Source organism: Triturus cristatus, chromosome 4_2, assembly GCF_964204655.1.
Source record: "Triturus cristatus chromosome 4_2, aTriCri1.1, whole genome shotgun sequence".
Classification (NCBI taxonomy): Eukaryota; Metazoa; Chordata; class Amphibia; order Caudata; family Salamandridae; genus Triturus; species Triturus cristatus.
The window spans coordinates 131,502,827-131,518,042 of NC_140586.1; the positions used below are offsets into that span (position 1 = coordinate 131,502,827).

At 46.5% G+C, this 15,216-nt stretch overlaps 1 protein-coding gene and 1 long non-coding RNA gene across 3 annotated transcripts in view; one reads left to right on the forward strand and one right to left on the reverse strand.

Annotated features, from left to right (window-relative positions):
- AVIL (advillin) overlaps nt 1–15,216 on the forward strand; it is a 289,261-nt gene that overhangs the window by 196,875 nt on the left and 77,170 nt on the right. For both annotated transcript variants that reach the window (XM_085600802.1, XM_085600801.1), the window contains exon 16: nt 8,885–9,029. In XM_085600802.1, the coding sequence (XP_085456928.1) occupies nt 8,885–9,029 (145 nt within the window). The remainder of the gene's footprint in view (nt 1–8,884; nt 9,030–15,216) is intronic.
- The window catches only part of LOC146833159 (uncharacterized), a 111,349-nt gene that overhangs the window by 43,881 nt on the left and 52,252 nt on the right, over nt 1–15,216 (reverse strand). The window lies entirely within an intron of this gene.

The window sequence follows — 15,216 nt, forward strand, 5'->3', positions numbered from 1 at the left end:
CCTCCCCACACCCGCTCCCCTTTCTTGGGACAGCCTCTGTGTACATACACTGCTTTTTCAGCCACCATGGCCCAGTCCATGTCATTACACCATTCTCCGTATGTTGGCACAGTTTGTGCTCCCCAGAGCCTAGCGACATTACGTTTTGCTATGGTCATGCCCAGTGTTGGCCAATCTTAGGCCCTGCGGTTAAGATCTGTAGCATCCCATATGTTCAGGAGACATCGTTTGGGGTCCACTGGGACCGGGGCTCCGGCGACTCATTCCATTGCATCCATAACTATTCCCCAATAAACTTTGATAGCAGGGCAATCCCATATGGTGTGGAAGAAAGTACCTATTGCTCCACACTGTCGCAGGCAGAGTGGAGTGAGGCCTGCACTGTCTTAACAGCAATTTTAAAGCCAGTATCCCTCTTCCGAACCGCTGGAGCAGTTCTCCTGTGCACCTTGTCGACTTGCCATTGCCAAGGCTTGTTGACTCTCTTCACCAGAGATCTTCAGGCTCCAAGAAGCTCCTGCCTCAAGCATCTCCTGCAACCAAGATCGTCCCCTGCACCACATCTTCTGCACCGTGGGCCTTGGTCCTTTGGCCAGCTGCTCAAGGTCGTCTTGCGACTCCAATGCCTTTAGCCCATGGGTCCTCTTGAGAGTCTTTTTTGGCTCCAGTGGGCTCCCATATTTGCTTGGGGCTTGCTCTGATATACCTGCTCGTGGTGAGTCACTTAGACCTTGCTGGTCCCGACACCCCTCCTTTTTCCGCATACTACGCTGGTTCCCATTGCCAAGGCTTGTTGGTGCTCCAGACGGACACCGACCCCCTGGCTTCTGACTTCCAACGTGGGACAGCTCATAAACGGCTCCTGGTCTTCCACAGCATCACCTGATATGCACAGCTGCAACTTCAAGGGCACTGTCAACTCTCCTTCATCTACGACATCGGTGGCATAAACCCTGTCCCCTCTGCTTGGAGGTACCTCTCATCCTGAATCCACCTTTAGATCCCACCGGACTCTTTCGCATTCTTTGCCAACGGCTTCTTCACGGAAGTCCTCCATTGTGTTCTACGGTGGTTTCCGACGTCACTTCGCACCTATGCACCCAACTTCCCTGGTGTAGGTATCCTGTTTCCTGGGGTATCCATGGGTGTGGTGACTCTCCAACCTTCCATCTTACATTGGGTTTCTTAAGGGTCCGTTGGGAAGGGTCCTCCTTCTTTAAAACTGCAACTGCGACTTACCCATTAACTTGTATTGAGCACGTGGTCGTGTTCCCACTCTGCACACGGCCTCCGTGGGGTTCCTGCGTACTTACCATGGGTGGTTTCATGGGTCTCAGGCTCTTCTACATCTTCTGGGTCCAGTCCCGACTTAAGTTGCGGTTCGCATTCCACTATTTTAGTATATGGTTTGGTCTCCCCCTAGAGACCACTGCGTATTTGTGCTACTTTTGTGTTCTATTATCAAAGTATTGTGTGTATTGTGGTTATATCTCCGGGTAGGAGATATTGCAATGTGGTTGTGAGTGTTTATAATAAATACATATTTTTATAACTACACTGTGTGGTTCTTTTTCACTTAACCTACACCATAACATTAAGTACTGGTAAAACAAGCTGCTTTACACTCCTTCTGGACTAAGCCTGACGGCTGCTCTCCACAGCTACCACTTAAAGAGCTTTCTAAGGTTGTCTAAGACCACTAAAATCCCCATAAGGGTTGTCTGGATTAGTGTAGGGTGCTACACTTACATAAATGTGCACCATATACTAAGCCAGCCTCCTACAGTTTATCTATAACTTTTTACCCAACTGGAGGATTGATGCAGCTTCACAGATCTCTGTTCTAAATACTGGGTGTATATCAGTGGTGGGCTGTTCTTTGACTTCGTATGTCTTTTGGTCTCAAGCCTGAGACTGGCTTTGTTGAATACATTACTTTGCCTGCCTGGCAGCATGTTGGAGTTCTCACATTTGAAGGTGACACGACAGATCTTGCATGTAACATGGGAGACTGGTGCAGCCAATGAACCTCCTAGAGGGTTGAGGTAATTTTGCTGTACTTCCCAGTCAATTAAGACTGTGTGTGGTTGCATGAAGAAAGCATTTGAGCAAAGTCAGATGTGTGTACAGGTGCTGGTGACTAGTAGTTAAATGAAGTCAAGTTCAGCGAGTTACACATCTGTCAAGAAGAGAGCTGGTTCAAGCTGTCTATGTCTTTTTGGTATTTACTTTTGGAAGCTAAGGCCTCTATAGTTGTGTAATCCAACAGTATTAGTATTTGAATTGGACATGTATAAGAAAAATTAGGTTACTGATTAAGGGGGGTGGAGGGGGTGAAGCCCTACTCAAGCAGTAACCATACACCTTATCAGGGTGAAGTTACAAGCAAACCCCAAATTAACCTGTTCTCAACCCTCTGGTAGCTTGGCACAGAGCAGTCAACCTTAGCGGCAATGTGTAAAGTATTCATGCAGCACTGCAAACAGTAATAAAGTGAAAACACAACACAAGCAAAATTACACACCAAATTAGAAAACAGGGTATAATTTAAGAGATAAAACAAGACCAAAATGACAACACTCCAATCAGTAGAACCGGAGAAATGCAATTTTAAAGATTTCAGTGAATACAGTGTCAAAAAGCATAAAAGCGCCAGCAGTGGATAACTGGTCACTCTAGACTGGGAAAAAGTCCCTAGTTCAGGCCGACCACAACGGAGCGTTGGCCGTCTTCAGGGACCCAGTCCAAACCGCTGAACTAGAGTACTAGAGTAGTCTGGTTGTGGAGTCACACACCGATACGTCGTTCAGCCGAGAAGATGTGTCACGCAGTGTTGGTTCTGAGGAGCTTCATGGCTGCGATACGAGGTACTGCATCACTGTTGAGGAGGCTGTCGAGGGCGCATGTGATGCAAGGGCCTACTTTGGCCATGCATCACACATTGGCAGTTCCAAAGAAGCTGCGGGTTGCGAAGGCAATGCAAAGTCCATGTGTCGGGAATGTCTACATAGCAGATGTGATGCATTGATTCTGTTTGTGGTTGAGCTATCCAGCAGAGAGATGTCGGTTCTGCTGGGCCCACAGATGGGCTTTTAGAGCATCTTGAGCCCCACTTCAAGGTTCCAGGACTGGGGTGGCACCACTTGGCAGGCAGGGCCGGACTGGGAACTGAAACCGACTCTGGCAAAGAGCTTGGCCCGCCCTGGGAGGGGGCTAGTGGAAAGCTTTGTGCCGCTTTTGTTGCAGGGGGCCAATATTGCAGCAATGCTGCAAAACTGCAAAACCCGGCCCCGGTAACAAAAACAGCCCCCCCCAGGGGTTCCAATACCGCCCCCCCACCCTGGCGGCCCACTGGGGAAACGTCCGGTGCCCGCTACGGCCGGTCCAGCCCTCTTGGCAAGGTAGGACTCACAGATGGCCAGTCCAGCTGCTGGTCAAGGTGGTTGAAGAATTCTATCCATGAGGCTCTAGTCAGGAGCCAGCCAGCTAGCCCTTGGAGTCACTCGGGTCCTGGGTTCAATAGGTGCAGGTCTAGCCCTTCTCACTCTGGCAAAAGGGTAGCAGGTGAGCAAAGTGGGGCAGCATTCTAGCACAGTGTCAGTCCTTTCAGCAGAACAGCAGTCCTTCTTTCTGGCAGAGTCTTCCACAGGTCCAGAAATATACTGAAGAGTTAGGTCTCAGGGTCCAATATTTATACCTGGTGCTCACTTTAAGTTGAAGAAGCTTGAATAGGTTTCCACTCCCCTGGGGTGTTAGGTATCCCCTTCCTCTCCGGCCTGGCCCCAGCTTGTCTGGGGTCACAAAAGACTAGTGACAAACCCTGTGTGGGAGTTTTCAGGCAGAGCCTTTGTGATGTGCAAGTGTGGTAGTGGACATGTCCTCCCCCTTGTTATCTCAGAGTGGTCCATCCTGCCAACACCTAGCTTCCCTTTGTCTCACTGTCCGGGAGCAATACACAAAGACCAACTGCCAGCTACACCTAGTCATGTGACTCAGGATCAGGCTTCACACACCAAATTGTTAGGACAAGGAAATGCCAACTTTCTAAAAGGGGCATTTACAGAATTGTGACAAAAAAATCTGGCTTCACAAATAAAAAGGACTTAATTATAGTTCTTTAGACAAAAAACGCGGCCAGTCCACCTGCTCCCGGTTGAAAGTTATCACTTATTAAATGTAATAAGGTAACACAATGTTATCCTATCGGAGAGGTAGGCCGTACAGTAGTGAAAAACAAATTTAGGAGCTCTTCACTACAAGGACATGTAAAATGTAAATGGATATATGTCCAAATGTTTTAATGTACTGCACCCTGCCCTGTGGGCTGTGTATGGCCTACCCTAGAGGTGACATATGTATTAAAAAGGAAAGTTTGAGCTTGGTTGAAATGGCAGTTTAAAACTGCACACACAGGATGCAATGGCAGGCCTGGACCATGTTAAAGGTTTACTTAAGTCGGTGGCACAATCAGTGCTGCAGGTCTACTAGTAGCATATAATTTACAGGGCCTGGGAATATGTGATACCCCTAGGACTTACACATAAATTAATAGGCCAATTGGGTTTAAGCCAATTCTACCTTTTTTTAATGAGAGAGCACAAGCACTTTAGCACTGGTTAGCAGTGGTAAAGTGTGCAGGGTCCTAAAAGCCACACAAATGGGTTCAGGAAACAGGAGGGTGAAGGCAAATGTTTGGGGATGACCCTGCAGAAGGTGCCAAGTCTAACAACATGGTTTTCTGCCATCTTGATTATCTAACTTCATAGCTTCACTGAATCAGCTGGCTTCTTTCATCTTTCTAAGAACATATAATGCTCTTCAAAGTAGAGCAGCAACATGGAGTCCTGACTCTGGATCAGTCCTTCTCCTTTGCTGGTGCAAATAGACGTACACAGAAATAAAATGTTAACTAATATCTCACACTCCAACATCCAGCCCAGAGCTGTATCAGTTGGAGAGGGGTGGGGGGGGCGGGGGGGTCAGAGAATCAGCAACTCCACAGTTGAGCTTCAATTGATAAATGTAAGGAAGCCAACCAAAACAAGTGCACTTTTATTTATATGGTGATCAGTCCCATGGTGATGAGGCATCCCATAATACTTGCAATGTCACAGAGTTCAGGTTGATGGAGACCTTTTACACCCAGTGTTAGTGGATTCTCTCCAGGCAGAACTTAAGCCAATCATCTTTGGGCAACCTCAAATTGACATGCCACAGCATGAATAAACCACTGTATTTTCGATAATAGGTTTCTCACTGCTCTCTGTAGCGTTAGTAGATCAAACCCTCCACACCACCCCCCACAGACACTCAATACTTCAGGGCCTAGCCTTCACATGAATGGGAAACAGGGTAGCAGCAGTAGCACGCACATGGAAAGGAAAAGGGCGTAAATCTTAATTAGTTCAATACCCCCAAAAAGCTGCCATTGGAAACGCACCATCTTGGGGCTACATTTATGTAGGGCCCCTCAGCATAGGTAGCCCTTCCCTTCATGCACAGGCAGATACTCTAACCACATTCATATTATAATAGCGAGACACAGACACTGGAGTGACAACATTGGGGAAACTGAGGGAAGACCTGGATAGGTGCACAAACACAGAAAGAAACAGAAGTATGAAGACCATGTGGATGCCAGATGGGGAGAGATTAATATGGAAACATGCAGTAAATGCGACATTTGGAGAGATTGCAGAAACATAGAGAAACAAAGGTACAGGGAGAGACGTAAAGGGAGACACATGTAAATACTAGGACAGGGAGGTACAGATATGGGAAGAGGCAAAGATACAGGGGAGACAGAAGGACAGTGGTAGGAAAGCCCAGTCATCAGAACTCATGGACAAATATATACCCAGACATGGGTGACAAAAACAGAACACTGGGGCGATGTGGACATCTGGTGACATGGAGAGCATGACATATGTACATGCAGCAACTAGAGCAGTCACAGATTTTGTGAACTTGGGGAGGCAACATAAGCAGAAGCAGATATCGTAAGGTACAGACATGGGAAGACATAAATAAAAATACACTGACGTGATGTAACTGGAACAGGACACTTGTCAATGGGGACAGGCAGACATATCAATATGCTGACAAGTAATTGGAAGCTGCCGCGGATATACAGGTGTAGAGAGCCACAAGAAGACGTGTTACATTTGCACATAAATTGGGAGAGATGAAGGGTCAAATAATGGTGGAATATGGACGCAGGGAGACAGACACAGGAAAACATGGCATCTTGTATCATGGTCAGAGAGAGACATATTCCATGAGGGATGCACAAAGACACAGTGTTGTGAAGATACAAACATGGAGGCATCTCAGATATGGGAGACATGAGTGCAAAGAGACATTGTAAAACATTGAGGAAACAATATAGGCAGGAAAAACACTGATGTCTGTCACTCGCACAGGCAGACATTGGAGAAACCCAACAAGGGAAGGGAGACACAGAAGGGAACATGCTGAGGAGACACTGGCCTGTGGAGACACTGGCATGGGAAGAAACAGGAATACAATGAAATAACATGAGGCAAAGGGAAAGTCTAATGTAAGAAGACACTTTAGGTCTGAGAGACACAGGGAAACAAGAGGTGAAACAGGAGGCACAGGAAAACACCAAGGGTTACAAGGAAGCACTAGGGAGGCACAGACTTTGAAAAGATCCTCTTACTGTGAACTCCCTCCAGCTTTCTACCAGCCATCAAACCTGGAATAACACTCCAAAGGCAACTTAGTTGATATCACTTCAAGCATCCTCACCAACCTCTTACTCTGTCTCAAACAATCCCCAGCATGTCTCTCTTTTTCCTACCAACACCTTCATGATATGGGAACCTCTTGGACTTGACAGCAGCATTCAATACCGTATCTCATGACCACTTGATGAGCATTTTACCTGAAAAGGTACTACATTCGAAAGCCCTTCAGTGGTTCAACTCCTTCCTACGTAACCAAACACAAAAAATTCAAATGGGCCCCTTCTCCTCCAGTTCAACTACGGTGTCCTTTAGGGAGCCTTCATGAGCCCCTCCCTTTTCAATGCCCATGTCTCCTCTTTAGCTAAGATCGGCAGAAAATTGGGCTTCAATATCTGCTCCTACACGGATGATATACAGCTACTAATTGCCTTTGAAGAAAAGCATGAGGATACCAGAAACAACCTAATCAACTGTCTCTCAAGAACGGCAACTTGGATGACAGAACACTGCATGAAACTAAACACTGAGAAGTCTGAGATCCTGCTTTTCGTATGGGCTCACCTAGTCTGGGATGATACCTGGTGGCCCCTGTCGCTAGGAGCTGCCCCGGAACCCAAACGAGTTGCAAAAAGCCTGTGAATACTCATCGATAATGCATTAACCATGCAAGACCAAGACTGAGCGATGTGCGTAAAAAGTTTTGCCATGCTAAAGCTACTACGAAGACTTTTCTCATGGATCCCCTTAAACTGCAGAAAGTCTATTACCCAGGCATTACTTTATAGTAAACAAGATTATGGGAACGCGCTCTATGTGAGCATGCCTGAGTATTTCTTTTCCCGACTGCAGGTGATCCAGAATGCTGCCCGCAAGCTGGTCTGCAATAAAAGCAAATATAGCACGGCATCTGACTGTCTGAGGGAACTCCATTGGCTGTCTGTGCGCCAAAGGGCCAAGTTCAAGCTCCTGTGTAATGCACACAAAGCGCTACACAAGCGTGGCCCCTGAATCCTGCAGGACAAAACTTAATTCTACATCCTTACATGAAAACTGAGGTCTTGCTATCACGCTCTAGCCAAAATCAAACGCATCAAGAAAGTTAGAGTAGGAGGCCGCTCATTCTCTAATCTGGCGGCCGTTCATTGGAATGAACTTCCCTCACTGACAATTATATGTCTTTTAGGAAGAAGTTGAAAACATGGCTCTTCCCTAGGATATAATAACTGACACTTGCAGCCCTATTTAGTCTAGGTCCCCCTGATCTCAGATGGCCAGACATTCTCCACTCTTATCTCAGGATAACGCTTTCCTAGCGCCGTGATATCCCTTGGGATGACTGTCGCGCTTAATAAAAACAAATACAAATACAAACCATAACAGATTAAACAAAAAGTCAGCTACCTACATGACAAGAACATTAATATACAGACATAAATTAAAAGAACAACTGCAAATTTGTTTCACCCAGGCAAAGACACTCAATCACAAAACAACATAAATGTGGAACAATACAACACATGCACCCATTCACCATAAACACACATAAACCTCAATCAAATCTTTGGAAGTTGGTGGAAGATCGCAAGAAACAAACCCACACCCAGTGAAAATATGTGGTGGGATAACTCACAAACTTTCAGACAAGCGACCCTGGGCAGAGAAGCTGTGCATGGGCACAGCAAGAATTATTAGCTTGTGCCAGATCAGAACATCATTAACACAAGATATCAATGAACCTAACAAAAGAGGAAGAAAAACAAAACCTGCAATGATTTGAACACGGAGACCACCAGTTGCATATGTGAGTTTGGCTGAACAATAAAGATAAGATCACCTCACAATACAACCCCGGCTGGGACACACCTCCATGACACAAATCCAAAACATTTTAAGTGCCCGGAAGCCTTGAAAATGGTGAATACTGTGCTATAAAAAAATACACTGTAAATCTGTATTCTCTTTGAAATCCTTTGTCATTTGTGGATGTTATGTAGCTCCTTGTTTAAGTGCAAGCAAATTATAAGGTAAGTAGGAGGTAGTCTTTTGGCTGTCTCCAGCAGATGTGCACTTATTGATACAAACCATGTGCCAACTATGCAGTATCTAAAAGACCTACAAGAGTGATTGCTTTCAAGGCCATTAGGTTAGATTCAAACAACAGCTATTTCTTACAGACTCCAGCAGGAGGAACCAGACTTCCATCCCAGGCTCTTCGAATGTTCCAACAAGACTGGACGCTTCATTGTTAGCGAAGTTAGCGACTTTACCCAGGATGATCTCAATGAGATGGATGTCATGCTGCTGGACACTTGGGACCAGGTGAGAGATGAGACTGTGCTATTTTTAACAAGTGTCAGAGAAATAAATCTGCCAAGTATGCAAAGGAACATTTTAATAGGGAAAGGAATGAGGGACATGGAATAGGACTTAATATCTCACCAAAGATCATTGCATCTGATGCTACCAAGAAATATCTGTTTTCAAGCCTGTTTCAAGATTCCTCATAGAGATGGTTAGTTACTCTTCTTAATGTTCCAGTGACCAATTGTTTTAAGAGTGTCTCAGGTATTTTTAGAATGGACTTCATTTTTCATAAAGGGAACAGCTTAATTTAAATCAGAATTTGACTTTTTGGTTCTCCTTCTCCAAGGCCCTCTTCACAACTGGGGCATCCTTCTGCCCTGCACACTTTGGACAGCCCAGTATTCTCCGACCATCTGTTCTCCCTCCTCACTTCAATAGCCCCCTACCCGCTCTTCTCAGTCACCATCCACTCAAAACAAGCTGCTTTATGTCCTGCTCAGGAACTTTCTCTATAACACCAGACTAAGTCCTTCTCTGCTCATTGACCTTTTATTCAAAATCATACTACGTGCTGTTCTGGCCATCTGTTCTTGTCACTCACCTTCCTTACAAATCCAGGCGACTTCCTGTGCTGACCTTCGCCTCAAGCTACTCTCCTTCCTCAGAAAACCAGTCTACTTTCTGTTTTGACATTTGATACAAGCTGCTTTCTGTTCTCTTCTCCCTTAAAAAAAACAGTCCTGCTCAATAAACTTCTTTACAAGCACAGACTACTTTATGTATTGTTCACATACTCCTCTTACACCACTTGTCTCCTTCCTATTGTTAAAAGAAAAACACAACTCTTGGGATAGCCTATAAAGTTTAACATTCATTTAATGCAAAAATAGCCAGTGCGCATGCAAAATAAAGTGAGTCAAACGCCACTTCAATGGACCACAGCTTTCAGCCTAAATCACTTTAAGCGTATAATGCTAAAAACAATGCATATAAAATATAGTAATTATACGGTTTTTAAATTATACAAGTGAATGGAAACTAGGGCATGCGTTCGAGAATGCATCTAACTAATACTAACTAATGAGCAGGTGCCTGGACCTCATACTGAAGGTTCAGATATCGGCTGATTCCACTATTTTCTAAAATTCAAAACATTCTAAATTCCTAAAATTCTTGCTTTGTGTTGCCAATTCTAAGTGCAAGGCTATGCTTATTCCACAGTGGAGAAAATAAGCAACTGTATAGCACCAAATAAAATGGCTTCAGTGTCCTAGAAATATGTGGTTCGAGGCATATGAGCTGCAGATTACACACTATGCATAGATCGCCATCTGGTGTTGGGCCCGGATGTTTGCACTTGTTTTTGTCTTGGAAAGTCTTTTGGAAGTCACAAGGTATGTGACTCCTCCTTTGGATCATAGTGCGCATGGGCATCGGCTCCATCCTCAGATTGTTTTTTTTCCACCATCGGGCTCGGATGTGTTCTCGCGTTCCAGTTCGGAACCGTTAACGGTTTTCTCTTTCGACACGCAATCCTTCCCTTCTCGACGGTATTGTTTTGATCGTGTTTTCCAATCCATGCGACCCTTCAACTTCGAAGTCTTCGATTCCGGTCGTCGACGAAGGCCTTAGGGCCTACCCGGGCCTCATCTCCGGCTCATGGAAAGGACGCCATTCAAAAAGTGTCCTCGATGTGGGTCGAAGTTTCCCCACACCGACCTACATGAAGTGTGCAACCTCTGCCTCTCACCGGAGCACTAGGCCAGAGACTGTCCAGCTTGCGCCTCTTTCCGCTCCAAGAAGACAAACCGGGACCGACGAGCTCGAAGAACAATGGCGCGCTCGTCATCTTCGATCCCAGATGACATCTTTCAAGAGGGCGTCGATGTTCCGGAGCAGGGTCGGGTCGAAAAAGCCATCATCAGTGCCTCCGAAGCAGATGATTCTGACGTCGAAGACATCACTCCAGCTCAAAGGGCCGTGAGTACAGACGTCGACCCCGACCCACACCCCCCTTCGACACTATCAAAAAAGGCTTCGGTACCATCTTCACCTTCGGACCCAGGTGCACACCGAGACACTGCTTCCCATGTCCCGCCTTCGGGCCCGCTAAAGAAGCCTATTAAGCCTTTAGGTGACTCGGGCTCGAGTCAGCCTACCCTCGGTGTCGAAAAACATACTCAGGCACCGAAGAAGAAAACATCCTCGTCCTCATCCACGCCGACCGCTGTTTCGACATCAAAGCACTCGGCGTTGAAGGCTAGCACCGGTTCCTCGGCACTGACAACACCCTCGGAGCCGACTAAAAAGCGCCCACCAAAAGGCCCCGATTCTTTGAAGCCAAAGACCTCGGAACCGAAAAAACAACAACCGTTTCCATCGGATAAAGACACTGCAAAACTACATGGTTCCAAACCTAGAACTGCTACCGAGTCGACACCGAAAAAGCTTACTGCACCGAAGCCCTCGACTCCGAAGGATCTGCCTCCCACAGACAAACTGTTTTGGCCAGATCTTACCCAAAAGACTCTTGTGAAGGATCCTAAGACTGGTCATTTAATGCTTAGCTTCAAGAAAAGACCCCTGGAAACGCCTTCCCCCTGCACCACCACCGAAAAAGAGAGACTTTGCTACCTCTCCATTAAGGATCCCTTCTCCTCTTCCTCCTCCTCCTCCTCCTTCTCCTACACCATCACCTACCCCAGTAGATGATGATGATGACAACACCTCAGATGATGCAGGGGGAGGTGCGGACGATCAACCCCTTGGGGACCCTACCCCTACTGGCTCCCCGGACCCCTGGAATGATTACAGTGTCCCAGACGTCCATTACACCCCACAAGATGACATCTATCCCTCCAGGCCTTCTTCTCCAGAGGACAATATCAGCTTCAACCAGCTCCTTCACAGAGCTGCCCAATACCACGGGGTTGCCCTTCATACAGACCCAGTAGAGGAAGATTTTCTTATGGACACCTTCGATACCACACAAAGGTCCACCTCAATTCTGCCCATGCTTAAAGGGGTCATTAAGCATGCACCAGAGATCTTTAAAGACCCAGTCAGAGCTCGAGTCATCAACCCAAGAATAGAAAAAAAGTATAAGGCTGCTCCTACTGATACAGTATACATTAAAGGCCCCGCACCACTAGACTCCTTAGTAGTCTTTAATGCAAGGAAGAGAGCAAATTCCCAAACATCAGGTGACGCACTACCACCAGATAAGGAATCAAAACTCCTCGACGCCTCTGACAAACGCACAGCGTCACAGGCAGCAAACATTTGGCGCCTTGCTAATACCCATGCGCTGTTAGCCAGGTATGACAGGGCACATTATGATGAGCTTGAGTCTACAATGCAGCAACTCCCTGACAGGTATAAAAACAGGGCCAATGAACTCATACAGGAGAGTAAAACCATCACTAACACCTCCATCCGTTGTGCCCTAGATGTAGCAGATACCGCCTCAAGGGCAGTAAACACCAGTGTCCTTTTGCGCAGGTATGCCTGGTTACGCATATCAGGTTTTAAACCCGAAGTCCAGAGTTCTATACTCAATCAGCCTTTTGATGAGCAACACCTATTTGGCCCCAATGTGGACGTATCACAAGCACCCATAGAGGCTACTCCTCTGATAGCTCCTCCACCTCTTACAAGGCTCCCACCCAATTCACCTTTACTAGAGGTTACCAAAGGGGTGGTTACAGGGGGAACAACAGCAAAGACAGAGGCAAAAACAACAACTCCCGCTCTGCCTCCACCCCCACCCCATGACTACCATCCACTTCCCCAAGACCATTCCACTCCAGTCGGGGGAAGACTCCACCAATTCCTCCCTGCCTGGGCAAACATCACTTCAAACAGGTGGGTGCACCAAATAACTCAATCAGGCTACTGTCTCGAACTAACATCTACCCCCCCAACCATACCACCCAAACACCGTCCAATGTCACAAGAACATCTGTTACTGCTAAAGCAGTAGTTAATCTCCCTCCTACAAAAAAAGTGCAATAAAACCAGTTCCCCTGCACCAACAAAACAAGGGAGTTTACTCCCTCTATTTTCTCATACCAAAGAAGGACGGATCTCTAAGGTCTATTTTAGATCTCAGACCCCTAAACCTATACATACACTCAGACCACTTCCATATGGTCACACTTCAGCAGGTCCTCCCTTTGCTTTCCCAGGGCGACTTCCTTGCTACTCTAGACCTCAAGGACGCCTATTTCCACATTCCCATTCACAGCGCTCACAGAAAATATCTCAGATTCGTAGTGGACGGTCAGCACTATCAATTCAAAGTACTCCCATTCGGAGTCACCACAGTACCAAGAGTGTTTACCAAGTGCCTAGCGGTGGTGGCATCACACCTAAGAAGACAACACATCCATGTCTTCCCATATCTAGACGACTGGCTCATAAAAGCAAGCTCATACAATCAGTGTGTACAACACACTCATGCCACTATTCAACAACTTCACGACCTAGGGTTCACAATAAACCACGCCAAGTCCCAGCTGCAACCGTCCCACACTCAACAATACCTCGGTGCCACAATAGACACCTCAAGGGCGCTAGCCTATCCCAGTCCCGCCAGAATAGCGAGCATACAAGCTCTTTTCACCAGATTCCAACCGCAACACTCTCTTGCAGCTTGAGTATTCATGCAACTCATAGGGATGATGGCCTCTTACATATTCATAGTGCCTCATGCAAGACTCCAGATGCGTCCTCTCCAATAGTGCTTAGCACGCCAATGGAACCAGGCTCAAGGTCAGCGAACAGATCAGGTGTTGGTAGACGGTCGTACCCATCGCTCTCTGCAGTGGTGGAACACCAAGAACCTTTTCAAAGGGCGACCGTTCCTCGAGCCCGTTCCTCAAATAGTCATGACAGCGGACGCATCGCTCTCCGGCTGGGGAGCTCACCTACTTCATCACACCATGCAGGGCAGGTGGACACCTCAACAAAAGTTACTCCACATCAACCACCTGGAGCTACTAGCCATATTCCTAGCCTTGAAAGCATTCCAAAAACACATTTCAGGCAAAGCTGTCTTAGTCTGCACCGACAACATGACAGCCGTGTATTATATACAAAAACAAGGCGGGACACACTCTCTGCAGCTCTCTCAGCTCGCACAGAGCATATGGAGGTGGGCTATACCTCAGAACATTTTTCTCCTAGCCCAACATGTCCCAGGAGTCCAAAACACAATAGTCGATCTGTTGAGCCGTCAAACACAACAAATCCACGAGTGGGAACTTCATCCACAAGTTCTTCAACTGTTTTTTCAGATGTGGGGGAAACCACAGATAGACCTCTTCGCCACCCACAAAAACGCCAAATGCCCAAACTTCTCTGCCAGGTATCCTCACCCATTGTCCAAAGGCAATGCGATATGGATGAACTGGTCAGGCAGATTTGCGTACGCTTTTCCGCCTTGCCCACTCATTCCACTAGTGGTGCGCAAACTACAGAAACACTCCTTAACGCTCATCCTAGTTGCTCCAACTTGGGCCAGACAACCATGGTACACCACATTGCTGGAACTCTCCGTAGTTCCGCACCAAAAATTACACCTCTCTCCACACCTCCTAACCCAGAACCATGGAGAGATACAACACCCAGACCCAGCTCAGCTCAACCTAGCGATTTGTCTACTGAAGTCCTAGAATTCGGTTACCTCAACCTTCCTCCTGACTGTATGAACATCATCTAAGAAGCTAGACGGCCTACCATTAGAGCATGTCATGCAGCCAAGTGGAAAAGAGTTGTAATATACTGCCATAACAACAACACTGATCCCCTAGATGTGTCTGTCCAACACATCATAGGCTATTTACTACACCTCCAAAGATGCAACTTAGCCTACACGTCTATCAGACTGCATCTTGCTGCCATAGCAGCATATCTACAAAATAGACAACATCTATCACTCCTCAGAGTACCTGCCATAAAAGCTTTTATGGAAGGACTCAAAAGAATAATTCCCCCCAGAGTACCACCTTCACCCGTGTGAAATTTAAACATTGTTCTCACAAGGCTAATGGGGCCACCATTCGAACCTCTACATAAATGTGAGCTACAATTCTTAACATGGAAAACTGCTTTCCTAGTAGCTATTACCTCTCTACGAAGAGTTAGCGAACTACAAGCACTAACTATTCAGGAACCCTTTCTGCAAATGCATCATATTAAA